General features: G+C 36.7%; 1 protein-coding gene across 2 annotated transcripts in view; it reads left to right on the top strand.

The window, feature by feature from the left end:
- PHF2 (PHD finger protein 2) overlaps positions 1–21,743 on the top strand; it is a 151,049-nt gene extending 129,306 nt beyond the window's left edge. Inside the window, exons 17-22 of one of the 2 annotated variants that reach the window (XM_087923896.1) lie at positions 1,084–1,241; positions 7,169–7,446; positions 11,205–11,300; positions 12,641–12,750; positions 14,257–14,584; positions 18,234–21,743. In XM_087923896.1, the coding sequence (XP_087780022.1) occupies positions 1,084–1,241; positions 7,169–7,446; positions 11,205–11,300; positions 12,641–12,750; positions 14,257–14,553 (939 nt within the window). In that variant the 3' untranslated portion in view covers positions 14,554–14,584; positions 18,234–21,743. The remainder of the gene's footprint in view (positions 1–1,083; positions 1,242–7,168; positions 7,447–11,204; positions 11,301–12,640; positions 12,751–14,256; positions 14,585–18,233) is intronic. The other variant, XM_026724035.2, reaches the window with a different exon arrangement.
- Positions 21,744–27,795: the final 6,052 nt, after the last annotated feature.

A 27,795-nucleotide genomic window follows, 5' to 3' on the forward strand; every position in this document is an offset into this window, starting at 1 on the left:
CTAATCAACTCTTATAACGCAACCATTTCCAAGGCCCCCCCAATGTGTTCTCAGAAGTCACTGGAAAAATGTGTAGCCTTTCTGGAAGGCTAAAAATGGTGGGGCTGAGGTGGGTAGGATGAAGCTTCAGATAACAAAGGCGACTGGAGAAGATATGTCTTCTACATCTCATCAGATGGAACTCTTTACTAGATGGCACTTACAGTATACCCATCTAGTAAGGAGTTCCATCTGATGAATCCAGAAGACATGCCTTTGCCACAGTTGCCACAGCTCCTGAATCTAATGAGACAGTAGATATAATTGGGAAGAAGTGGTCCTTCAAATAATGAGGTCCCATACTATGTACAGTTTTAAAGGTCAAAACCAGCAGGTTGAATTGCATCCAGAAGCAGACTGGCAGCCCACATAGCTCAAGGACAGAAGTGTGACATGCACCACACTGGGAGCTCAAGTGAAACAAACAAAATGTTAAAAGGTTATGATATTTATGTAGTTACTTACCAAGTACATCTAAATTATATTAAAGTAACCAAAATATCTTTACAATCCCCAAGGCATGTCGCAACTTTTGAGTACCCCAAATGTTTGGAAATGGAAAATTTTGATATGCCCTACACCAGGGGTGTCAAACTGGATTTCTTTGAGGGCCGGATCAGCACTGTAGTTCTCCTCCAAGGCCCTGCTGGTGGGGGAGACGGGATAGACACCTCCTGCAGCACCTTGCTGGCCAAAACAGGATGCGTGGGGGCCTCACGCAGCCTCCTTGTGCCCTGTTTTCAGCCTGACGGCCTCCTACAGCACCCTGCTAGCCAAAATAAGGTGTGCCCCCCCCCATTTTGGCTGCCAGAGGCACCACGGGCCAGTCCTTTGCTATTTCCAGGCCAGCCCCACAGGGCGCATTTAAGCATCCTGCCTTGAGTTTGACATCTGCCCTACATCCTGCAGCCGCACTCTTTAGCATCTGAAGCTTTTGGCTGCTCTTCAAGATCAGCCCTATCTAAAGCATGTTATAGTAATCCACTCTGGAGGTGATCAGGGCATCAGTGACTGTGAGTTATACTCTTCCTTTGACTTTTGCAGAGTGATGACTCCTCTGATGAAGATTCTCTTCACATTGACACAGAGGTCAAGCCAGGGCGCACTTCTAAAGCGAAGAAAGAGGCTGCAAGTTCAGCTGGTATTCTAGATCTTTTGCAGGCAAGCAAAGAAGTTGGGGGTTTGGAATACAACAGCAACAGGTATGGATAAGTATGGTTAACCTCTTTCTTTACGTAATATGTATTTATAATATGTATATATAAAGGTTAAAATCCAGAGAACTTACCACATGTGGGTGAGTCCACTTCAGGATAAACTAAGAACATATCAATCACAACAGACTCAAATGCCTAGGTCAGGTCTTCAGTGTATTGTGAAAGTCTAGCCGAGTTGGGATTGAATCTTTGGGGAGATGCTGTTCTACCATCATATTAACAAAAATCCTTTTACATTTTAAATAACCTAATTAAGAGAATATAAGAATCAATTTATATAACAAAATATATATTATTCATTCGCTCATTCTCCTAATTATTGGTTCATTGAAAGGATGCACTAGATAAAGTTGGCTTGGAAAGCTCAGGAGAAAAACATTGAGAAATCTGTTTTTTTTTTTTAAAAATGGAATTGCTAAAAGGTGCACAGGGAAAAGATTCCCACAGGCAATCTAAATCTTCTTTTCCTGTTACAATAAAGATGCACAACCTATTTCTTCACATTTAAACCGCATTTCTCTGTCTGTGTATACTCTTTACATCAAAAAATGATGGAGAATATGGTGCCATCTTAAAGATTAGTAAACATATTAAGGCAAAAGCTTTCCATTTCACTAATCCATTTAAGGTTGTGCAGAGTAACCTGAATTCTTCAGTGAAGAATTAAAACCAGTTCCTTATTAATTAAATTTCACATAATGTAGTTTAGTGGTTAAAAGAGAAAGTTTTAACCAATGTTGGTAGATTCTTTTTTACAATCCATCATGTACGACTCCTAAAAGCTATGGTCCTCAGAATCCAGTCAAAGGTCACCATGATGTTACAGTGATTTAATGTAATTGTAGGGGAAAATGATTAAATATGCAAGAGTAATTATATGTATTTATTTGATACAATTTATGTTGTATTAATATAATCAAATTTTGGAGGCTCATCTGATTCTGTCTATCTTTTGAGATTCACCCTCAATATCCCACCCAAAGGCAAATGCAAATCTTAGCTCCCCCCACTTTCCAATCTAAGTTATCTATCCTAGGGTGTTACCCTAGGATAGATATATAGTACGTGCAATCATTAGTAACCCATTGAATTGATAATCTCTGATTTGTTGGGACCAATTAATTTGACTAATCCATTTTTTAAACAAAATAAACACTTTGCTAGCCTCCATACTGTATTTTTCTCACAATTAATTTCAAAGTAGAACATTATAAGTTTGCTTCAAACAAAGAATTAGGAATAAACGAAACTCCAGAAAAACTCAAAGTGTAAATCATTCTGTTCTTCATCAAGAAGCACTTCTAAATCAAATTGGAGTTGGTCAGGCAAATCTGGACAGATGTTATTAAATCTACGCATGAGAAGTTTGTGGACAAAATGCACCTTCCATTGTTGGAACAATCCTTTGTATTGCACAAGCGTATGGTGTCTGAGCTTTGCTGCATTGCAGTATCTCACAATGTATGTTCTAGAATAATTTAGAACACTAATACTAATACAGCCATTGATCTGACTGTCCAGTATTCATTATTGCAACAGATGCAATTTATTCATCTAAATAGGTATCTATATCAGTGTTACCATTCTGAAATCACAGGTAACATGTGACAAAGATGCTGTCAGCATTCCAGAAAACCTCCACTCCACCCAGTAACTCTGAGACAGGCATCTTCTCAAAAGTTCTTTTTATTTTGGATAGTAAACTGGCACAACTAGGGAATCCTGAATTTGAAAGTTCCGGGCTTGCAATAAATAAAAACTACAAATCCATCCCCTGAACCCATCATCACATCACATGCCCCAATCACCATCCATCCCAACTTGAGACTTCCCCTCACTTATGCGCAAAATAACATGACCCTGAATTAGAAAAAGAATGTTATTATGTCTAACTACATACACTCCAAGAAATCCCCCCTCCCATTTTCCCAGGCTCAAAATGTGGCAGCGTGGGAGCATCTGGTCTCAATATGGCTTCCAAAGCTGACAGATGCAGGTATTGATACCAGATTCATAGCTAGGAGATGCTAGATCTCTCTGTCGAAAGCAAGTTTTCTTCGCAAATTGGAATTGTATTTGGAGAATCTCCAAACAGGCACAATTTTTGGACCTGTGCTGTAGAAATAATATATGAAGGTAGAGAATAATGGTTCACCAATTTTTCCCTCAGTAAGGTTTCTAATACTTTTTATCACAACCATGTTGCCTTTCCGAATTATTCTGAATTAAGTGGATTCTTAAAAGAGCAGAAATGGAAAAACAAACAGACTGTGTCTGGATAAAAGAACTGGAATTATCTTTTATACTTCACTTTTAGAGAAATAATTATTATTCGTAATACATTGGAATTTATATTATAATTATATTATCTTCATAGAGAAATGTTTTTTGTAATTACACATAGAATTTTTTAAAAATACTTATGAGGCATGAACTGAACAGTTAAAGTTTGATTATTCAAAACAAAACTGGTGGAATGACAAAACTAATCATAGTTTTGACACATAACACATAAAATTGGATATAAGTATTTTTTACTGCACAACCTGCATTTTTATTCTCCTCTCTAGATACCTTTTTAAATTCAGTTAGTACTAACTAATTAGTACAGCATAGTACAGCAGCATTATATACAAAACCATTAAAGGATCAACATAGCCTTTCCCTGATAAACATAAGAATTAAAAGGAGAAGGGGCAGAAGGTGGATAAGCCTGGGAACCATGTTATAAATAGAACAAATTGCTCAAAAGTGTTGTTCCTTACCTTTTGTTGAAAAAAAGATTCATTCAAATGTTGACAATGAAGACTTAACATATATACGTTTTAAAAAGAACAAGGAGATGTATGATTATGCTATTATTATATTCAACCAGAGAACCAATCTTAATGATGTGTAGTATTCTGCACCAGCCATTCACTACGTATGGAAAAAGAACAGTCGCCTTGGTATTTGCTCTCATTAAAGAAAAATATATGCTAATAATCACTACAAGTACAAAAAGGGGATATGATTTTCCAGGGTTTAATAATTGTTTCCTGATTTATATTTTACTTTGAGCAGATCCAGAATTACTAACATGCAAATATCCTTAATGAAAAACACATTGGGCGCAATCCAATGTAAACATTTCTTGCACAGATCTTATTGATATTAAGGAAATTGTTCACGAATAGGTTTTTGCTTTAAGCCCAAGGCAAAGTGACAGGCAATTCAGTTTAAAAAAACACAGTCTTTTAGGAGCCTTTTCCATTTGAGTTCGTGCTTGAATGCTCTGTCACTTTAAGAGTTTGTGAAGAACTTGTTTTCCCTCTGCCTGCCCAGCCACTGGTTTTGATCAGATCCCACAATATATTTGCTAACACTTACCTTCCTCTAGGCAGTTCCCCCTAATTTTCCCTTTGGCAGGCAACTGTTGATGGTCCATTTACATTTGATTCAGGATTCAAGGTTTTAAGAGAACTCTTGGAGAAAACAATGTCTTAAATGCTTCTGGAGTTGATGATAGTAATAAAATCAGGTTTGCTAATTTTTGGCATAGCACTACAAAAGGGACAAATTTCTTAAAACACCAACTCCATCCAAAAATGATCCAAACATAACTTGCTGAACATCATAGGGGTGTTTTTCCAGCGTCTAACATATTTTAGAATAGGTTGATGTATTGGCTCTCTTTTCACAAGTCTCTCTTTTGAACTCATTTTCTTAATGAGGGGAAGCAAGTGCTCACCCATATCCTGTACTACTAAAAAGAGCTACCATTTCTGTTTTCGTTTCTTCAGGACTCCTCACAAGAAAATTGACTTATAAATACAGTTGCATGGCTGCTGATACATTAGCATGATACAAAGCTCAGCAACATATCTTTCCGCAAATGTGTTTGCATGCTGTTTATGTATTCAAAATAATCAATTATCACGGCAGGTGCAAAGCTTGCTTTCAGTCAGTAATTTGCACCACCTTTGGTGGAAATAGTAACTTCACAATATTGTTTTAGCCAGTTGAGCCTTTTGAATTTTCTTCCTGCAAAGGTCTTGCAGTTCAGAAATAGACCTCCTATGTGCATTGAAATTCCACCCCCACAATTTTTAATAATATTCTGAGGCTGTGTAGGCCAGTGTGAAATATTTATTTTTCTTTCCTGTCAATACTTCATGGTCAATTTGGATATATACAGTTTTTTGATTTGCCTTCTTGCTGAAATAGCCAGCTTGTTGTCAACTTCAGTTCCTTCACTCACGTGGGACATTAGCTTCTAGGATATGCTGGTATTTAGTTGAATTCCACTCCCCCAGCATTTTCTATAGCAATAGCTGTCACAGAATACCAAAGCATTTTCTTCCACCATTTTTCCCCGCCAAATGTATCTCTTGTGCAATTGTAGCCAAATCAGTTATGGTTTTGTCAGTCCAAGGAACGTTGCTTTAAAACATTTCAGGCTTATCAAGTTTCTTATCAAGTTGCATATTTTGTAGATGGTTCTTATAATGAACTCAGAGAAAGTGTTTCCTGCACTCATGCAGATCACTGTGGAATGAGCATCATTGCGGTGTGGAACTGTAAACAAGTTATCCCAGTGAAATCTAGAATTATACTGTCATCTGCAGTGATCTATAGATTCTGTGTTGCAGATCTGATCATGTCCCAGGCAGTTCTAGAGGATATTTTTCTTGGACTTTTCACTTTTTGCCTAGTTTTGTTTTCAAACATTACATGCAAATTTCCTTACAGTGTTTCTCCTTTAAAAAAATAATTGGAAATATTTAGATAATTTTTTTATGCTTTCCCGTGCTTGGTTAGAATAAATTGATGGAGCCCATTGTTGTTGAAAAATAAGCAAAACAACAATTACAGCCAACCAAACCAAGAGAGATTAGAAGGAGAGAAATATGTGCTTCTCGGTGGAATTGTTTGTCACCTATTTTATCCCTTTTAACAATTTACCTTGTAAGAAAAAAAATACAATAGCATTTGAATCAATTGAAAGGAACCATCAACAATTCCTAATTTAGCAATGTAGTGTAACATCACAACATCCATTCTAGAATTTTCATGACAATTGCCCCTTGGTCTTTTGTTTAAATATAATGGATGGATCCAATTAAAATAGTCAATTGATAAAACTGTTTCTTTCAGCAGAACAACAGGGAACAATTCTATCTTCTCCTAGAAGAAGGAAATGTTTAAATTATTACAACTCCAGATGGGAGGTGAAAGGACTCTTGTGTTTCAAATGAGTCTCTGAAATCCCCTTCTGCTGGTTTGCTGTTTTCTGTATGTTTCTCCCCACAATGTCCAATTTGATCCTATATCCAGCCCATGTGTGGTTGACCTGTTTGTGGAAAAAAGCCACACATATTACAATGAATGACATAGATGCAATATGTATGTATGTATGTATGTATGTATGTATGTATGTATGTATGTATGTTTTCTTAAGTTTTTGCGGGTACTTACATGTATGGTATTCAGCTTTGTTTGGGTATTTTCCCCTGTCATTGTAGTTGTGCTTTTAAAGTTGTAGCAACATTTCGACAGAATCTCATCTGCCATCATGAGGCTTCTGTATTGTGTTCGTCTATCTATCTATCTATCTATCTATCTATCTATCTATCTATCTATCTATCTATCTATCTATCTATCTGGTATTCGACGTTGGAAAATACCCGAACAAAGCCGAATACCATACATGTAAGTACCCATTAAAACTTAAGGAATATATATATATATATATATATATATATATATATATATATATATATATATATATATATATGTATATGTATATGTATATGTATATGTATATGTATATGTATATGTATATATATGTATATGTATATGTATATATTCTATAATTCCTATACTTGCTTTCATTTGAAAGGTTTCTCTTTTCTCTCTTCCTTCTCTTTTAGTCAACCACCTGCATCACCCAGCACACAGGAAGCTATCCAAGGAATGTTATCAATGGCAAATCTCCAGTCTTCAGACTCTTGCCTACAGCCTTCATGGGGCACCCATCAAGCTAAGAATAATTCCATCTCTGCCACCAATTCCAAAAAATCTGGAAGCAGCCATAGCAAAAATGCAGGCAAACGGTTGTTGAAAAAGACTGCAAAAAACAGCATTGATATTGAAGATTACGATGAAGACCAGGACCACTTAGATGCCTGTTTTAAAGATTCTGATTATGGTATGAAAATCCTAAAGTTCTCTCCTGGATAGTAATCATAGAAAGGCAGTGAAATGTCCAAGGATAGCTCTTCTGAAGCTGAAAAGAATAGCACCCTGTTTCTTTATCAAAGTTCCTGAAGCAGAGGCCCAAATGTTTGCTGGTGGTCTGACCTGCACAGCTGATACAAAGTGAACATTAGATGCTTTCTCTTTGTGACATAGGGAAAGTTTGCTACAATTTTTTCAGTTGAGAGATTTTCAAAGTAAGGCTAGCAAAAACTTATGCTTGGAAGAGTGTTGAGGCTCATGATACATGAGCTGATTGAAGGAAACTGAATATCAGCTCCAAGTTGTAAGTAAGTAAGATCAGCATGATATCAGATTAAGAATTCCAATGCTTATCTTCTGCCTTAATTTGGTAGCAAAATTGTACAGAATTATTCTGTATAGCTTGCTCACTTGGATAGTATAGTAAAGGCTGTTGGACCCAGGACTTCATCTGTTGTACACTGTTACAACATTGGGTGAAAATTGAAATGATTTTTGCTTATATTCCTATGTGTAAGAATAATTTCTGATGCCTTGCCATACAAACTTTCCTTTTATGTTGATTAAAGCAAATTCCAAGAATTGGGAATCTGTAAGTTCAGAACCATCACTTTAGTTTAGCTATGCAAAATAAAGTTGATTTTCCCAAGTTTTTATTCAAGAAAGTTACTGCCCTTTTTAGTCATAAAATCCCATAAAATCTAGAAATGCGTAGACAGACAGACACACACACACACACACACACACACACACACACAGTGTTACTCTTCATCATCCTATCAATTAATACTTATCTTTTGGTTTCCAGTCCATTTTGTATCATATTCTATAAATTTTAAAAGCAGCTCATGTTGCAGCATGCCAATCCAGTTCGGGGGGCGGGGGGGAGAGAAAAGGGGAAAGTTTAAAATTAATGATTGAGTGATTCAAAGCTCTTATTAGAGTTCATCAAAGATAGATAACTGCATTTTAATGGAATGGAAATAGTAAAAGGTGGGGCATGATGGCTCAGTGCTTAGGGACCCTGAGCTTGTCAGCTGGAAAGTTCAAGACCAAACATCACACAACAGGCTGAGCTCCCGTTACTTGCCCCACCTCCTGCCCACTTATTAGTTCAAAAACATGCAAATACAAGTAGATAAATAGGTAGCAATTTGGTGGAAAGGTAAACAATATGTGCCTCAGCTTATAGTCATGCTGGCTACATGATCACGGAAACATCTTCAGACAGTGCTGGCTGCCTCAGTTAACCCACAGAGATGAGCACCACCCCAAAGAATTGGAAATGGATGGACAGGGGAAACCTTTATCTTTACCTGTATAAGGAGAACCAGTTTGGTGTAATGATTAAGACACCAGTCTAGAAAATGGGACACTGTGAATTTTAGCCTCCTTTGAGATATGAAGGATAGTAGGGTGACTTTGGGCTAGTCATTCTCTCTCAGTCTTAGGAAGAAGGTCATAGCAAGTCACCTCTCAAAATATTGTCAAGAAAACTGTAGAGACTAATTGAGGCAATCACCAGGAGTCAAGATGACTCAAAGGCAGCAGAAAATAAACTAAAAAAGTAACAAACTTTGAATGTATATAAAAGAGATGGAAGGGGGGGAGACGGGGGAGAAGGGAGAAAGAGAGAGAGAGAAAGAGAAAGAAGCAAATAGACAGACAGAATTATTTAGTTTCTAATAAATATATAGATATTAGGGACATGCACAACATTGCATTAAAATAGCTGTCCTTTGTACAACTCTTTAAAAAGATGTAATTTCTCTCTGCTTTTAGCACTGTATCTGATGTGCTGAATATATACATATTGAAATTCTCTGAAATTAAATGAAAACGTGACTCTTCATTATACAGATTTGACAAAGCATAAACAGATGTTAAAGTTACATTACCTGAAGACATATCACTCAAGTTAAATTAACTTTAAAACTCGGCAAAAGTGTAATGTAGAGACACGCTCTAAATGTGACATCCTGAAAGAAGAGAGGTTTGTTCTGGGGAGATCAACATTCTTGTTAATTATGTATTTACGCTACCACTTAATAGGTTTGCTTTGTTGTAAGATGGTTAGTCCTCCAAGATTCCATTAGTGCCACATCTGGTCAGCACATTTTCATTCAGTGGTTAAACTGATGCAATTACTTCTGCTGCATAAACATTATTGGCCTAACAGAAGAAATAAAAATAAGGTCTCCATTTTGGATATGTTATTTGGTTAACTTGGATTTACTTCAAACTTTAATGCAATTTAGACTAGAAACTGGGAAATACTGAATGGAAAAGAGAAATGTCCCTACAAAGTAAAAATGGATTATTAGGGAGCATTGTTGTAGAGAAAGCAGCACACACAGCACACGCATGTAGGCCTCACTTAGCAACCACAATTGAAACCAGCAAATTCTGTTGCTAAGTGCCTCAGTTGCAAAGTAGGAAAACCACATGACCATGAGAGACTTCTTATTTGGTCATTAAATGAACTACTACATTTGTAAAATGAAACATCACATTTCTCTGACTTGTATTTAAAGTCCACCTTGTCCATTAATCCTGCTTGTCACCAACTGGTTGGAAAACCCTCAAGTGATCAACATGGTCATACATGGACATAGGTTGACAAGTACCCAAATGGCAATCACATGACCATGGGGCACTGTGATGATCATAATACAAGGACTGGTTGCCAAGGGTTTTTTCCCCCTTTTACACTGTAACTTCAGATAGTTCTTAAACAAGGCAAAGACTGCCAAAAAATACACATACATATACACATGCCTATACACACATAGGAAATCTTAAACTTCATTTGTTTAGGGATCATTTGAAGTTCCAATGCATCTGAAGAAAGTGACTTATGACCAATCCTTGCACTTACAATTGTCTCAATGTCCTGATGGTCACTTGATCATGATCAGATGCTTGGCAACCAGCTCACATTTATGATGGTTCCAGCATCCCAGGGTCACATGACCACCATTTATGACCTTTTCATCCAGTTTCTGACAAGCAAAATCAATGGGGAAGCCAAATTATCCAGTCCCAATCATAGCCCTAAATTCTAAATTGAGGAATCTCTTTCTCTGTCTCTCTCCTTCCCTTCCTCTCCCTCCCTCCTCCCCTCCTCCCTTTCCCTCCCTCCCTCTCCCTCCTTAACTCTCTCCCTCTCCTTCCTCCCTCTCTCCCCCCTCCCCCCTCTCTCCATATGCACATGTATCAGGGCAAATGTGCTATAGAATTAAAGTTTTGTTTTATCCTTGTAATGGAAAATGGTCCTTTTGTTTGTTTTTCTTTTTAAACATGTAGTATTGTGGTCCACTTACATATCGGTGACCATGAATAACGGCTTATAAATGACAGTTTAATGTTTTAAAAATTCAGCAAAAATATTTTTGAAAAAGTGTCAGAACATAAATCACATTGCTCTCTATCTCCTTCCTACTGAACTTTGTCTCATCCTGAGTTATTATCTGAATAGCCTTATTCCACTATTTTCCCAACTTAGGAGACCAGCCAGCTGCAAAACATAGAAGAGGCAGGAAAAAGCTTCACTCTGTCAGTAGCTAAATCTGTGGCTCTTCTGGTTCATAGCATGAAAAAGCCGAAATCAGTTATGCAGCCAAATTGTTTTATGGGATTGAGACATTGGTCCATTTTCAACAAGCATGATAGGGTGGCTCTAATTTTTTAATGCTGTACCAGACTCTTATTTTTATTTCTTTTTCATAGTTTATCCCTCCCTTGAATCAGATGAAGATAATCCAGTGTTTAAATCTCGATCAAAAAAGAGGAAAAGTTCCGATGATGCACCATACAGCCCCACAGGTAATATTTTTGATGTTTTAAATGCAAACTCATACAGGACAAAAACTCGTGATACATATCACATATTTCAGTGATATGTGTACATGGTATACATTGAATTGCAATTAAATAAACTTTAATATGGAAAATATCTTGCTCTGAATAGCTTGTCCTGTCCTGTTAGTATCCAGTTTGTTTTCTTTATTACCTTTTAATATTACAAAAGACAAAGATAGAGAGAACTGCACATCATGATTATTTTAAGAATTGGACTTTGGAGATCAGAATCTTGAAGAATTTTTATAAAGTTTTCTGGATCTAATTAAGATCTTCTCAAACAAATTATATGCACTAATCATATAGTGGCACTGCTTTTACTTCTTCTTCTTCTTTTTTTTTTTTTTGATAATCTGAGAAGTTTTGGTGCCAAATGTTCCAAAATACTTTGAAACACTGATGAACAAAAATGTACTTAGATCCCTGTCCCAGGGGGAGTGGTGTATGTGTTAGGGTGGGTTGGGAAGTTGGGTTGGGCGGGGGATTTGGGTTGGGGGGAGAACTGTGGGAATTATGGTAAAGTTTGCTTTAATTACAAGAAGTTAATAATATGATCATAGAAATATGTTAACTTAATCTAGCTTTAACGGTGTATGGGAGTCTAGCCTATACATTTATAGGAATAGCACTAGCACTTAGACTTATACACAGGGATGGGATCCTGCTGGTTTGGTTCAGTTCTATAGAACTGGTACTCCGAAGAACAGCTGACACCGAACCGGTTCACTGGGATGAGTTTTGGTCTGCTGTTAGGCCCTCCCGCCCTCCTGGGCTCTAGGCTGTCCTTTAGTGGCTGCGTTTTCTTCCTCAGATGCTTTGCGTGGCACAGCTAAGTGCTGTTTGTCAGCTGGAGAAGGTACATGCTTGCCAGAGCCGGTAGCGCACACATGCGTGCAGCACGTGTTTGACGCGCATGTACGTGGTCCCCAAACCAGTTGTTATGCCGGTTGGATCCCACCCCTGCTTATATATATTGCCTCACAGTGCTTTACAGAGCTCTATGGGCTGTTTACGGAATCAGCCTACTTTCCCCAACAATCTGGCTTCTCGTTTTACCACCTCAGAAGGATAGAAGGCCGAGTCAACCTTGAACCCCATCAAAATTGAACTGCAGATTATGGACAGAGTTAGCCTGCAATACTGCATTCTAACCACTGCGCATCAGAGTTCAGGCTTTATTTTTTATATTACAGGGCTCGTATTTGTTTCTTTGCAGTGCCTGAAATAATTATGGTCCTGTCATATATAGATTGTATATGCATTCCATTACCTGCTACCTTTACTATTTAATTTTCCTTCTGCAGCAAGAGTTGGTCCATCAGTACCACGGCAGGACAGACCAGTCCGAGAAGGTACAAGAGTTGCTTCTATTGAAACTGGACTCGCAGCAGCTGCTGCCAAATTATCTCAGCAGGTGAGCTTTTCAAATAGGGCCCTACCATCGCTTTCCCAAAATGTTGCTTTGGGGAAATGTTTAATGGAACATTGTTTTCCGTGAACAAATTACCAATGAGAAGATTTATCAAAGGGGGGGGGGCTGCTTTTGGTCTAAATAATTATTCTATTCTACAATCCTCAGAATTATATGGAAAGCCAGCCAATGCTGAGTGTTGCCTTTCTAAATCTTTTTGAGGACTGTGCTTGGAATGCCATGTTCAAATGGAAGGACTTTTTGGAATTGAAACTGATTTCACCTTCTAAAGGATAATGTAGATACCTGAAGGCAGCTCCTGAGCTGCTGCTCCCTTTATCACTCTGCCTCTGTTGCCATTTGGTCCTCCTTTTCTCTGTACTCTACTCACTGCTTCTCCAATGAGGCAGCTCACACTTACTGTCCAGGTGGCCATTCTAGAAGTGTCCTTTTGAGTTGTCTTCAGCCCAGTTCAGGTAAACATGCCAACCCCACCACAACACAATAGGTTCTAATGGACTATTAAAAGAATATTTATAGGGCAGAAAAGTAAAACAAAGTAAGCTTTGGATTTCTGCAAATCTTAGTCTCAAGGGTAATTTTTTTCCAAAAGGCAACTGGACTATCTTGGTTTTTTTCTGCTGAATCAGTTTTTGAAGTTGTATCAATTGATCTGAATTAAGGATTTATGGACAGTAAAGGTGGTGTCCTTTCAGAAACCCATTCTGCACTTTTGGGGGTGATATTATTATTTCACATCACTTCTCAATGAAGTCCATAGCTTTCTGATTTTGGTTTGTTTTTTTAAGGTGTAACGGCTATTTAGCAAGATATTTGATAATATTCAGACATCTAAAAGCTAAATAGCGCATTTCATTTCTTAATATTTTATCAGTGTATCACAGAGAAAACACACGATTTCTAAAAAGTATAAAACAGCTCTAATCGTTAATATGTTTTCAACAACCTTAAAATACTTACACACAAGTCATGGGAAAACTTACAAAACAGGCAAATATCAAGAGGAATATTTTATGATCAACACCCATGAATAGTTCTGGAAAATTGAATTATTGACAAATAATTTGGTGTGAGATTAGAAAATCAGCTCTTTGTATATCAGTTATGCCTCTTGGTCTACATTTTCTCCAATGCTTGTCACTTTTCTTGAATACACTGTTTGTGTAGGTGTCAGGTATGAAGAATAGGGGCCATATTTTACTTTGCAGTTCAGAAGATTTATTGCTTAAGCCTATACACAAGAATATAGTCAACTAAAGTTCAGTATTAAATTAGTGTCCGATAAGGCTCAATGGAATTCAAGAGGGGTTGGACTTAGATAGTTTCTGGGAATGTAATGACTCTAGGCTAATGATTAGTTTAACTCTGACTCTCAGCTCTGTCCACTCTTTTCCTACATCAGGACACTTTCCTTAATGACTATTTATCACTTTTGAAAGCTAATGATTGTTATTTTCTCTCTCTTCCCCTTCTCTCATCATGTGAAAGGAGGAGCAAAAGGGCAAGAAGAAAAAGAATACCAAAAAGAAATTATCTCCCAACAATGCCAATAAAATCCCTCAGGAAGGCAGCTCTCCTGAACCTCGGCTGGAATGCCATAGCAGTAGTTTAGCAGACCATGAGTACACAGCTGGTGCCAGCACGCTTGGGGTGGCCCAAATGAACAGAGGCCCTCAGCCCATGGCCCCAGGAGTTTTCCTTACGCAACGGAGAGCCTCATCATCATCACAAAATAATGCAGCTGCCAAAGGTACTTTCCATAGATTTGTCTCAAGAATGGTGTAAGATTTGGTCAGCCAATCAAAGTTTTTTTGGGGTGAGGCTCAATTTTTTTTATTATTTACTTATTCATTTGTGTGTTTGCTTGTTTATTTATTATTTACTTTTTTATATAAAATTTATTGGCCACCCATCTTAACATAGGGTAACTCTGGGCAGTTTATATATCTCAAGATGTCTTTTATCATTATCCTATTTTATTTTATTTATATTCTTTAACTTGAAAGCACCATCAAGAAAAAAGAAAAAAAATGGAAAAGATTTACAAGCAACATCAAATGGAATAACTTTCAAGGTTACATTGGATTAATGCTGCATATAAATACGTTTTTCTATCAACGAAGCACTTAAAAACCATTGTTAATATGGAATCCATATTTAGTAATTAACAGAAGCAAACAGTTTAATAAGAGTCATCAGAATAAATAATTAACAGCAAATTTCTATCTTATCCAAGATCTCTATTATAAAAAAGTGTAATATTCATATTGAAAAAGCAGCTTTGAGACAACCATAACCTGGATGACTGAGAATCTTCATAGATATTTGTAATATTCAAAGTAAATAATATTTATCTTTCATGAGTATTTCTCATTGTTACATATTAATTGTCATGCTTAGTTTATAAATCCATTTAATTATACAATCTTTGACATGTTTAATTTTTGAGTCACATTTCCATAACAATTTGCTCAGTGTTCTGAATTTGGTCTTACAAGCTTTTCAAATTCAACTAAGTTTCTAAATGTTCCACCTTAGTTTTGCAATTTGTTTTGAAATGCATTACTAATCTGACTAAATTAAAACCAATGAGGCATTTCTGATCAATCTAAAGGAGAATCTTGAAAGATTTCACCTTTTCTTTCGTTAGGTATTCATTCTATCAAATTTATATAATTTAGATGTATAAAATTGCTTAAATTTCATCAATCTATGCTTTCTGTATTTTTAAAAATAAATTCCTAAGTACTCAATCAGGTTAATAGTTTAACATAACAATCAGATATATTTATGTTAAAACCATGGTATTTGCTATAAATACTACTTTTCCAATTCAGATATCTTCCAAGTAGTAATCTGAACCTTAATAATATGATGTGTTCTTCAATTTGTCTGAAAAATAGTACTTATCTTCAGATATTTTGATGTTCAGCTTCACTATGGGATGTCTCCATGCCTTGCTGAGTGCTACATTCCCAAGGTCAGCTCTCTTGCAGACTCAGTGTGTCAGGCAGAAATAATCAGGAGTATTCATTGAGTTCAAAGCACAGAAGAGTTTATTATTGCTACCTTTAAGAATCCACTCAATTAATAGTCAAATCTAAATTAGCATTAAATGAGGCTCAACAGAATCCATGGGAGGCTGGACTTAAGTCTCTTGTGGCAATGCAATGACTCCATACTGATGACACTTCTAGCTTAGCCTGCTCTTCTTTTACACAATGGCAGAGAAAATAAAGGAAGAAGTAATACCAGAGAAACTAATAAGGGAGCTAAGGTAATTGCATTCATTACACAGGTCATCCTCAGATATTCATTAAATAATACTTGAAGAGAAGTTTAGCCTTTTTGTCTTTTGTAACTTTTTTCTAATTGAAAGATTTTTCATTCTTAGAAGTGGCAAAGCAAATTTCATTTAACCTTTTCCCAAAGGAATTGGGTAAATTATGGATATTGAGAAAATGTTAGGATCTCTTAAGCCAACTGTCCCCACTTTTTGCAGCTTGGCAGCCCAGTTGGGGGAGAAGGGAACTGGACTACGTGAGAGGCAAGTCAGCGCACATGCATGCAGCCCTTGTGCGAGCAGTAGGCTGGCGCATGAGCATGCAGCTCAACTTGTGTAAATGGCAGACTGGCATGCACATGCATGTGCGCAAATACTCACCAGCCCACCGCTTGCCCAAGTTTCATTCACTGCAGCCAGCCACTCACGTGGCCAATTCTAAATAAGCCATGGTCTGGTAATGGGCTGCGGCCCCATGGTTGGAGACCCCTGACTTAAGGTATAACCAAAATCGAAGTACATAAACTTTGAATGTAACTTTCAGATCATTTAGCTGTTGTCCAACAGTTACCATAAATACAGTATTTGGCAAATCTCAGTTTCTTGCAGTACTCTCAGTAAAGAAATATCCCCCAAAACCATACAGGTAGTATAAACTAGGAGCATCTGGTTCTTTAGAATCATATGGATATTTTAGCTGAAAAAAGGTGAACAGATGGCTTCCATAGACTCAGTTTTGTTTTTCTTTCCTGGTGCTGTAAATATTCCAGACATTTGTTCATATATGTTTGGAAAGGTGAACAGATGTGGAACACTTCCGAGGAACTGGATGAGTAACAACTGGAGTTTACATTTTTCACAAATGGAGGTTCTATTAATACTTGATTCTTTATCCTGGCAGCCTTTGAAAAAGTCCTGGGTTCAGCCTGATACTGAGGTCTAGCACCTGAGAAGTTTGATCTTCCACATTAATTCTTAATGATCAAATGCTTCCTTTTCTTTCTTTCTTTCTTTCTTTCTTTCTTTCTTTCTTTCTTTCTTTCTTTCTTTCTTTCTTTCTTTCTTTCTTTCTTTCTTTCTTTCTTTCTTTCTTTTCTTAGACTAGGAATTCTGAGAGCTCTTGTTCAAATATATTTGACAGCATTAGTTTGGAGAAGACTTTAATGTATTTTAATAGTATGATTGCATACATATGGATTTTGACTGACATAAAACATGAATTAACCAGTCTCTGTATTTCTTATTCATCCTGAAAAATCTTTGGCTTTCCAAGTCACTGAGAGTTTATTGACAAAATCCACAGAGATTTCTTTGTAGCTGTTCAGATAAAAAACTTGTACTCATTTTTAACTGAAAATAATTGTTTTTATTAACTTGAATTGACCATTCAGTATATTGGAACATATGGGGTATTCATTTTATTGTGAGAGAGGCACAAATGGACAAAATAATGTATAAATTATCCACAGAAACACTTAGGAAATGGGTCCCAGGATTGATCAAATTGTAACCTTCTTCTAATTCAAGGTGCAGCAATGAAAGGAGGAGGCTGGAGATGCGATAAAGAGAATACTTTTAAAAACTCAAATGAATTGAAGATGATACCATTTACTACTTGTTATAAAATCTAAACACTAATCTGAAAGTACCAGTTGCATAAATCAGTTTCATAAACTAATTTAGGATAAAACGGAGTAACTAAGGAGCTTTTTCTCAACAGATGAAGACAATTCTACTACACTTTAGTGTAGAAGATGATACAATAATAGTTCCTTCTGTGGTGCATCATTTCTGATGGATCATTTGTACATGTAAAAATTAGTTAAAGCTGCAATAATTTATTGATGTATGTGCTTCTTAATTCAAGGCATAGAATCATGCAGTAATATAGAGGTTTGGGGAATTATCAGATTAAAATATCACTTCAATTTTGAATTGGTTAGGTGGCTATAAGCAGCTGTTCTCTTCATCCTCAGCCTTATGGGGTAGGTAGAGATGCTTAAAGCTGGATATTAACTGGATATTAAATGCTTTTTTGTTGAAGAAAAATGCAGTTGAATGTTTTATAAATCCATTTTCAGTCTCATTTGTTTCGTCCTTTTTGGTCTTCAACTTCTAGTTTCTTTTGGTTGCTGCTGCTATTATATCCTGGCTTACCGTGTCTCTCTTCTGTTATTTCCAGGGAAACGTACAAAAAAAGGTATGGCTACAGCTAAACAAAGGCTTGGGAAGATTTTGAAAATTCATCGGAATGGGAAACTTCTCCTTTAAAACCCAGTCATAATTGGGACTATCAAAGCTCAGCCTATCCTGAGCTGTCACGCTAGCTCTTCAACTCTTGAAGGACTCCAGTAGTATTGTGCAACATCTTAGGGACAATACCAGTTAACTTTTTGCCACCACTTTAATAAATTCTTTTTAACTTTCGGCAGTTAAAACCTGTACAGATACTGCTATAAATATTTTTTAATATAGATGTCCTTTCTCAAATTGCTGAGAGTGACTAGTTCGCAAAAAGTTAATTCTCCAAGACACTGAGGATCATTCCAGTTTTAGGAAAGTATCCATTTAACTTGTTTATAAGTGAGGAAAAAGTTGTTTTTAAGAGTATGCACATTCATTTCAATTATGCTTCTTTTATCAAATTTGAACCAATTTTAAAGAGTTATCTGGTTAAAAGGCAGAGTTTAAAAAAAAGTTTCTCAAACTGACTTGTAGACAAGGGAAAGAAATTTATGCCATGACTGTTTGAGATACAATACATGCATGAAACAATATGCATAAAAAATAATTAGTTTTCTTTATCTGGCTCATGATAAATATGTTTTATTCAGAAGAGAAGTTAAAATTGCACTTCAGCACTGCTAAAACTTTCCCTATAACCAGACATTGGAGAACTATGGATGACTTAATTTATTTTATGTGCAATGCAAGATGATTTTTTAAAAACATTATGGATTACAAATCCAATTTAATTGGTTAATGATTTGGATATAGGTAATTAATGAACTGGTGCAGTTCTTTGGACATCAAATGGGGTTTTTTAATTAGCTTTGGTTGGTGTTGGTTTGCATCTCTTTTCGTTGATAAATTTTTAGCACTCCCACTGTTTCTTATATATATATTGTTTTAACTTTGGTCCCATGGTATGTTTTCCATGCTCAATGTCTTTGTTCTCATAATTGAATATCAATGAGTGATAGGAATTAAAGATCAGCAAACAGAAAGAACCTTTCTCTCCCTGCTAAACTGTCACAATTATGTGTAATTGAGTAAAACATTACAAATCAATTGGTACCTCAAAGTCAAAATCTGAGAACATTGACTCTTGACTGTACTTATATGACATGGTTTACAGGCCTACAGGGGCTAAAGCAAAATCAAATCAATTGTACTATATCTTAGTATGTTGCGTGGGCCATTATTTTAAACTGTCATTGTTTGCTTTGGCTTCTTATGTGAATAGAGCCTCTGTGTTTTTGTAAACCATAATTAATGGATTAATGTGTTTACATCCAGTCTGAATTTGATGGTTTTTTTCTCTTTCTCTCTCACCTGTTCTAGCTAAAATTTGTTTACATGACCATGGAAACTGGAAGTATTTCTTCCCCCATGCCCATATATTTTTAATTTGGCGTTGCAGTTTTGAAATTATATCCTCATTAATTTAATTTCACGGCTAGGGTTAGGGTTAGGGTGGAATCAGCCATTAACTTGATGATAGTATTGTAGCTTCTGCTTGGATGGTCATAACGCATTGATAACATGTGACATTGGAGAATATGTAAGAAAAAAGATGCCAGGTTCATCTCTAGATGCTGCTGCCAAGAATGCCAGTGACAAAATGCCAGTTTTCTTTGTGCGGCCTGAGTGGGTAGCAGGCATATCACAATCATTAGAGAGGGCTGTAAAACACTGTGAAGCAGTATATAAGTCTAAGTGCTATTGCTATTGCTGTCTTATAAAATGGCATCCTTAGTCAAATATCTCTTTCCTTATTTTTTTGAAGGAACTTTTAATCTCCCTCTAGCAATTCTAAACTCTAAAGTTCATGACTGATGATTTACCTCATAAATCACTTGCGTTATCTTGAGATGAAAGAGAGGAAGACAATGGTTCTTTTTTCACTTCCATTTCCCCGGATCATGGATTAATCCCTGCATCATGTAAACAAATCAAGCAAAGAAGCTCCTGTCCTGGGACTCCAAGCACTTATTTTCTGATCTATAACCAAACCCTTTCCTTGAGCTGCATATCAGGAGAAAAAAATGCACCAAACAAGATTATTTCCCCCACCCACCCCCAAAGGAACACACGCCAACCTTTTAGAGCTTATGAATCCATTTAATAATATTATAGATCAGCTGTTTATATAAACCTCAGTTGCAAGCCCTGTAATTAGGTAGAAAGAATGTGCAGCCCTATTGGAGAAGTATTCTGACATTCATATCCATCCAAGCACTTCCTTTCAGATATGCTTGTCTGAAGGAACAAGGGCTGTGCTCACCTAAGGGTCAGGCCAGGTGAGAGCCAAGCTTATCGACAGTTTAACTGGATACTTGTTGCTTCTGAACTCTCTTAGTGTTTGGTGTAGAATGCATTATATTTTACATTAAACTAGCTTGTCTGCATATAAACACTTAGAGCACAATCCTATGCATGTTTACTCAGATATCAAACCTGTTCTGTTCCATGGAACTTACTCTCATGTATAGAGTACTATGTACAGGATTGTAGCCTTAAGGTGTTGCATTTGTTTCTCAGGCAATTCCAGATTTTCATTTATAGATACTTGTCTGAAAGCATATTTTTTCATAGAATCTAGCCTGTAAATAGCTTTTTAAAGTACCTTCTTTTTTATAAGATCAAAGTATCTTTAGACATTTCTTTCTATAGAATAGTTCATTAACCTTTATACAATTTTTTTGCTGAGTATTTTGCCCGAGTATTTTAGGTTCTTGACTCTGAATGGGATACTCTTGTCCTTGATTTAATTCCTTTTTCTCCCTTTTTTAATTTTGGCATTGCCTGAAAAACAAGTAAAACTTTGTGCAGCCTTATACAGAATCAAATAATAGTACAAAATTATCTATTTAAGATACAATATGAAGAAGAATCTTTGACTTTATAATACCAGCTCCTTGTCTCAATTCTTGTATTATGAGGGGATACAATTATTTTATTAGCACCTTGTGAAGTGTTTCTGTGTTTTGTGATGATGTAATTTATTAATGTTTGTAGCTTTTTATATTTGTACATTTCTTATGAGCTTTGTTTATATACACATTACCTGGATGTGATGTCCATGAGGAAAAAATAAAACAGCTATAGAAAACAACTGAGGCCTTATTAACTGACCTTTCTAGTTATGGTGAGCGACTGGTTCTGAATTCTCGGCATCAAAAATATTAGTTGAATAGGGCCCCAGAGTTAAGCAAGTTTTTTAAAGCTTCCCTAGTATACTGTTATTGTCAAGCATTTATATAACGCAGACATCATGCTGGTTTTATTATTATGTTTATGTTTATGATTATTATTTTCACAACATGTACATTTCTAACAAAGTTTATTGTGGCTATCTATTACAGTGTTTTATTTACCAATTCATATCAAATGCTCTTGTATCAAGTCCATGAAATCTAAGTAAACTTAGATCAAAATTTTAAAAGTAAAATATTTCAGGTTTTGTATAGAATTTGTGTTGGTGTGTTTATTTATATATTACATTTAAGTTGTTCTCCACCAGTGATTGAAGAGGATTCCCTGCTTTGTTTCTTTCAAAGATGGTTTTCTGCCACAATATGCCGGTTCTTAAAGGCACATCTTCAGCTTCAAGTCAATATTGCTCAGTCAGTTGAGCTCAGTATTGGAACCCTAATAAGATGGATGGTAATTTTTGGTCCCAGAAAATGAAAAATTTCCTGTCGTAGACAACCTCAATAAAGAGACATGTAGCTGTCGATTCACATATTTTAAAAGCATTTCTCTTCCCTGAACAAGGATAATCATAGTGACTTTTAGTTCTTATTGGTTTGTGTTATTTAGCCAGTGACCTATTCACTTTAATTTCATACTGCAAGCACTGTTTGTGCTTATGTTGGTCTGCCCTTATGCTTAGCTCAGAACAGCCATGCTTTAGCTGCTGCTATTTTACTCTGTTCCAATAATAAGGAATATACGCAGTGCAAGGGTTAAACAGTTTCTTGGGTTCTCTAGGCTTTATTGCTTTTTGGAAGACTTGCCATTACCTGGCTGGGTAACATCACAAATGCAAGGGAGAGTAGGGTTTACTGGCTGTTCACACAGTATATAGTTTGTTCTGCCAACTTCAACTGGGAAAATATTAAAATTCTAGAGTGGTGTTTCTCAGCTACAGCAACTTTACGATATGTGAATTTCAACTCCTAGCCTTCCCAAGCCAGCATGCTGAGAACAAATCCTGGGAATTCCTGGAAGCTTGACATTCAGACAGATTGACCATCAACAGACACTTAGAGATAAACCGCATCAATGTACCATTTAAAAAAAGATGCAACCAGAAATCACTGAAGGAAACAAACAACCCATCTTTCTTAGCAGTCAACATCCAGATAAGAAGAGAATAGCACCAGATAAACAGTCAAAGAAGAAACAATATCCAAATCTAGGTACTGTCAAGGAAGAAACTGCATCCCAATCAATACTGGTAGGGCAACCTTTGTATTAACAGCCAGAAAACTCCAACGTGGAGCCGCAAAACTACATGCAGTGTTAATGATGCTGTGTTATAAATGCACCAGTCTGAAAGTAGGCATCTCATTCTCATGTAAAGTTTATTTAGGGATCACTAGATGCATGTGTTTAAAACTGTATGATAACAACCTTAAAAATCACTTATTAACTTGGATCTAAATACCTGTATATACTGTATGTACTTTTATTTAAATTGTAAAACAGTAATACACACACACAAAAAAATGGTATTTAAGAGCTGGCACCTTTATAGGTCCCATGAGTAGAAGGAACCATGGAACTAGCCTGAGCACTTCCTTGCTGTTGGCAATATCAAGGCAAAATTGTTCTTTCTGTTTGCGAAGAATTGTAAAATGGGGCTGGGGGTTTATTTACTATACTGCTTTTACATGACTGCCCAACTTGCGACCAATTTGACTATAAATGCAGTACAAAAAAAAATACCAGCAAAGATATCAAAACATAGCAACTAAATAGCCGATATAAAGAATTAATTGGGAATTCAAATTTATGGCATTCTTCTAACCATCTTGACTCAGGTGTTCCAGAAAAGAGCCAGGTTTTCACTGCCTTTCTAACAGCATGGAGGGTTAAGGCCATTCATATGCTGGAAGGAGCCAGGGGGCAGGACCTGCAGTAGAAAAGGGTTTTTTGGTTGCAAAAGATGATATCATTTCAAAGGGTGGGGGGAGTCAGAACAGGCTCACCCTGCTCTTTGTGGGTAGGTAATAAGGGGAGAAGGTGATCCTGCTAATGGGCTGCCATGTGGGCTATAGGTCCATCACCTTAAATTGCATCCAGAAGCCTGTGGGAAGCTAGTACAGCTTGCAGGTTGTGGTTATTGAGCAACGCCAATTACCTGTGTCACTGTGTTCTGGACACTGTAATTCTAATTCTAGCTTCAAGGCGTCCCCAGGCAAAGGGTATTGCAAGAATCAACAGGATTATTGAGGTGTCTGTAAGTGAGCCCTCTTGATCTAGGAACAAGCACAATGGTGCACAGGAAGGTTGTGCAAATTTGGTAAGGCAAACATGCAGGTGCTTAATGAGGGTGGCAACTGGCATAAGTATCTATTGGGAGGCAAATGAGAAACTTTCACCTTCTGTCCATGTACGAGTAGTTTTTGACTTACAGCAGTTTGTTTACTGTCCGTTCAAAGTTACATCGCTGAAAAAAGTGACTTAGGACCTTTTTTTCATACTTATGACCATTGCAACATCCCCATGGTCACTTGATCGAAATTCAGACACTTGGCAATAGACTCGTATTTATGATGGTTGCAGTGTTGTGGCATCATGTAAATCACCTTTTGCAAACCTTCTGACAAGCAAAGTCAGTGGGGAAGCCAGTTTCATTTAACAACCATGCTACTGACTTAATTCTGGTGGTTCACTTAACAACTCTGGCAAGAAAGGTTGTAAAATGGGGCAAAATTCAGAAATTTTGGGCTCAGTTGTGGTTGTAAGTCAAAGATTACTTGTACTACGTAATCAAGTTACACAACATTACCAAATACTATATGTCCTGAATGGGCAAGCAATATATAATTTGCAGTATGCCATTATTGCAACAAATATATTGATTTCCTGTGGTGAAAAAAATAAAAAGTAGAATTCTGGTTTGTAATATACTGTAGCATCAGTGTGAATAACTGAAGTTGGATGTTCCTGTTATGGTCACAGATCAGTAAGTAAAAACATTATAACATAATAATAGTAAAAAATAAAAGGCAGACATAATAATGTATTACAATTGGTGGTGTAGTTAAAGTTTGCCTCATTTTACATACAGCATAGCAGAATCCAACCACATTCAGAGAAACTACTTCTCTGACAACAGGAGCTGCATGTAAAGTTTTCCTAAATATTTCTGTCGCATACACATCTATATCTTTAAACTCTATTATCAGTATTTACCTAATGTGTCACTAGATGCAAAATTATGACAACATAAAAATAGAAGAGCTGTAAAAACAAACCATGGGATTTACAGTAAAGGAGAATATTTGCAGCTCAGGATTGACATGAAAGGTCCTTGGTGCTCTCTGAGCTTGCTTATTTTCTTGCAGACATTTCATTACCCAAACTAGGAAACATCACCAGTGCTAGTAAGGACTGCTGTTTGCTCTCAGTTTATATTCTGGTGGTTTATCTATCAGTGATGGTGGGGGTGGACTTAGAGATTCTTTGATTGAGCTGTTTGCTGTTGGCTTCTTTGGCAATTTCTTGATTGGGGTATTGTTTACTTGATTGTTGATCTGATGTTGACCTTGGTTACAATCCTGTTCCTACTCCTGGTAGCAGCTTTATCAACTAACAATTTTTTTTCAAAAAGCACCAGCTTTCAAGAGCTGCAGGTCATTTCATCCCCTACAGAAGTTGCGGGTGCTCCAATATTGGAGGTTTTTAAGAAGATATTAAACAACCATTTGTCTGAAATGGGGTAGGGTGTCCTGCCAGAGCAGGGGGTTGGACTAGAGGATCTCCAAAGTGCCTTCCAACTCTTATTCTGTTCTGATTGATTCTGTTAAGATGTATGGTGCATTTTGTTGCCACCAGAGCCTAACACCGCTCTAATCCTACAATGTGCTCAATAGCAGAGCAAAGCTGTAGATCTAAGAGCCTGGCAGGATGCATATTCAGAAAGCCAAGGCTTTAGTCTGGAACCTGGACACAGAGCATATGGGATATGTGGGAAAGATAGGAAAGAACAGGTTGCAAAACTGGAATAATGTTTTTCTTGGATATCGAAATGTTTATTCTTGAGTTTTCTGTAACATTTGATTTCCATAGCTCAGCACAAAAATTTGTACAAAGGTGAGATGCATTGAAACTAATGGGGATTATTCTAATTTTACAAGCACATGGTATATATCTAATCATCTGTATCCTGTTTTTTTTTTTCAATTCTGAAAGCAGTGACTTAGAAAATGCACATTTATATGATAATCTAGTTTACATCTTCCACCCCGGTTTAATTTCTTATTAGTCTGGAAAGACACTTTCGAAATTCATTGTGTGCCAACCAGAAGACATTTTTTTTAAAAAAATGTTTACTGTCCACAAGATGGCGCTCTGCTTCTGCATCAGAAATACCATACCCTACAGTTATTTTTCATAAAATAAATGAAAAGAGTAGTTCTAAAATGAGGACAAAACTTGTTTAATATTCAGCCTCAAGATTATTCAAGTAGTAGATATTCTCGAGCAGATGCCCGTTTGCAATGACTGACTGGGTCAGATAAATTGTGCCTATCTTGACCTTGTACAATATAGGAGCTTTCAGTTCATTGCACAAAAAAATCATTTTATATTATTTAAACCAGTTTGGAGCTATAAAAAAACAATTCCCAAATCCTGAATTTGGCTTGGAAATGTGCTGGCTGCCAACTCAGCTGATGGAGACTTAGGCAACATGATCCTATCAGTCAGACCCGATTACTAATTTTACAGCTGAACTGTTTCAAGGTGTGCAGCTCATTGCAACAACCCAACTAAGATGTTATCAAAGTACAAACTTGTGTAGCTTTTCCAGCCCAGAAAATCACCGTCTGATTATTAATATATGAGCACCCTCGAAATAATGCCTAACACCTTCCAATATAGGCTGAATAATACCTTCCCCACATCTGGAATGCTGTTCAACTTCATTACCTTGATCAGCCACAGATTTAGAACACCTATTGCCTATTAGCTGAAAAGGAGGTAAAACTGGCATTTCCATAGACAGGCCACTAGGCATTGCATTCCCAGGTCATTGCTTGCCATTTCGTTATTCTATGATTGCAGAATTAAATGTGCATATACAGATGAACATAACTGCTTGCATTTTACTACTGATTTCTATATTGTAGACTGTTCTGGGAATATAAGTGGAAGATTGCATATCTAAATAAATACATACTGTTCTTCTCTAATGTGCTAACTTTCTAGGTGCAAGGGTCTATTTTAATTAAATAATGTGATTACTGTGCTAGTTCATTAAGGCAATGCATACAGGTGGTCCTTGTTTAACAAATATTTGTTCAGCAAATGTTAAATTTACAAGCGGTAGTTATGATCAGTCTTCGGAGTTCTAGCATTCCCGCAGTCATGTGACCATTATTTTTGACCTTCCATTCTGGCTTCCCACAAGTAAAATCAAGGGGAAGCTGGTAAGAAGTCAGAAGTCATGGTCATATGAGATTCTCACTTAACAATTCGTGTATTTATCACTTAACAACTGCAACTGGGACCTTAGGAACTGTCAGTGCTAAGCGGTGCAGTCTCATGATCTCATATTTTACAACGAAACAAAATTTCATTTACAAACACAATGAAATGTCACTTAGCAATGAAATTCCAGTCCCCGTTGCCATCCAAAACCAAGGACTTGAGTATAATCAGATTTGCTTTGTCTGAACACAAAGCTGTCCTCCTTTCCTTGCCCTGTCCTTCCCCAGTCTGCTCATTTACATATACTTTCCAATCTTCTCCCATATATTCCTTTGTCTAAGCATACGAACACTTTTTATTGTTCCTCATTGGACTTGCTTTCTAAACTCCTCCACATTCTGGTCTCCTTCCTTTAAAACATGCCAGTTTTTCAGTGTCCTTTGGGGGTAATCTAAGCTCTTGGAGGCCCATCCCTTCATCATTAGTCTCAGCAGAGCTTGACAAAACAACTTGCATCTGCAAGCTTGTTTAAAAGTTCTAAAAGGGGATTAGCTAATCTACCAGATTGGTCTGCTGGAAAACATCCTTTATATGAAGGGAACATTTATAAACATCCTTAATAGATACTTGCCTTTTTTTTCTCCTTTTGATTTTCCTAAAGAAGCGGTGACAAATAAAACAATGTCAACTTAATGGAAGATCATGCAGAAATGGAATGACCCCAATCCACTGAATCAGCTTGGTCTGTCTTTCAAGAACTACTACCTCTATACCATGACCTTGTCCTTTAATTTCTTTTTAGTTAGCAGTTCTTCTTAGTGAGTTCATTGTGAAAAAAAAAATCTGGGGTCAATAGG

Source organism: Pseudonaja textilis, chromosome 2, assembly GCF_049901715.1.
Source record: "Pseudonaja textilis isolate UNSWEBS1 chromosome 2, rPseTex1.2, whole genome shotgun sequence".
Lineage (NCBI taxonomy): Eukaryota > Metazoa > Chordata > Lepidosauria > Squamata > Elapidae > Pseudonaja > Pseudonaja textilis.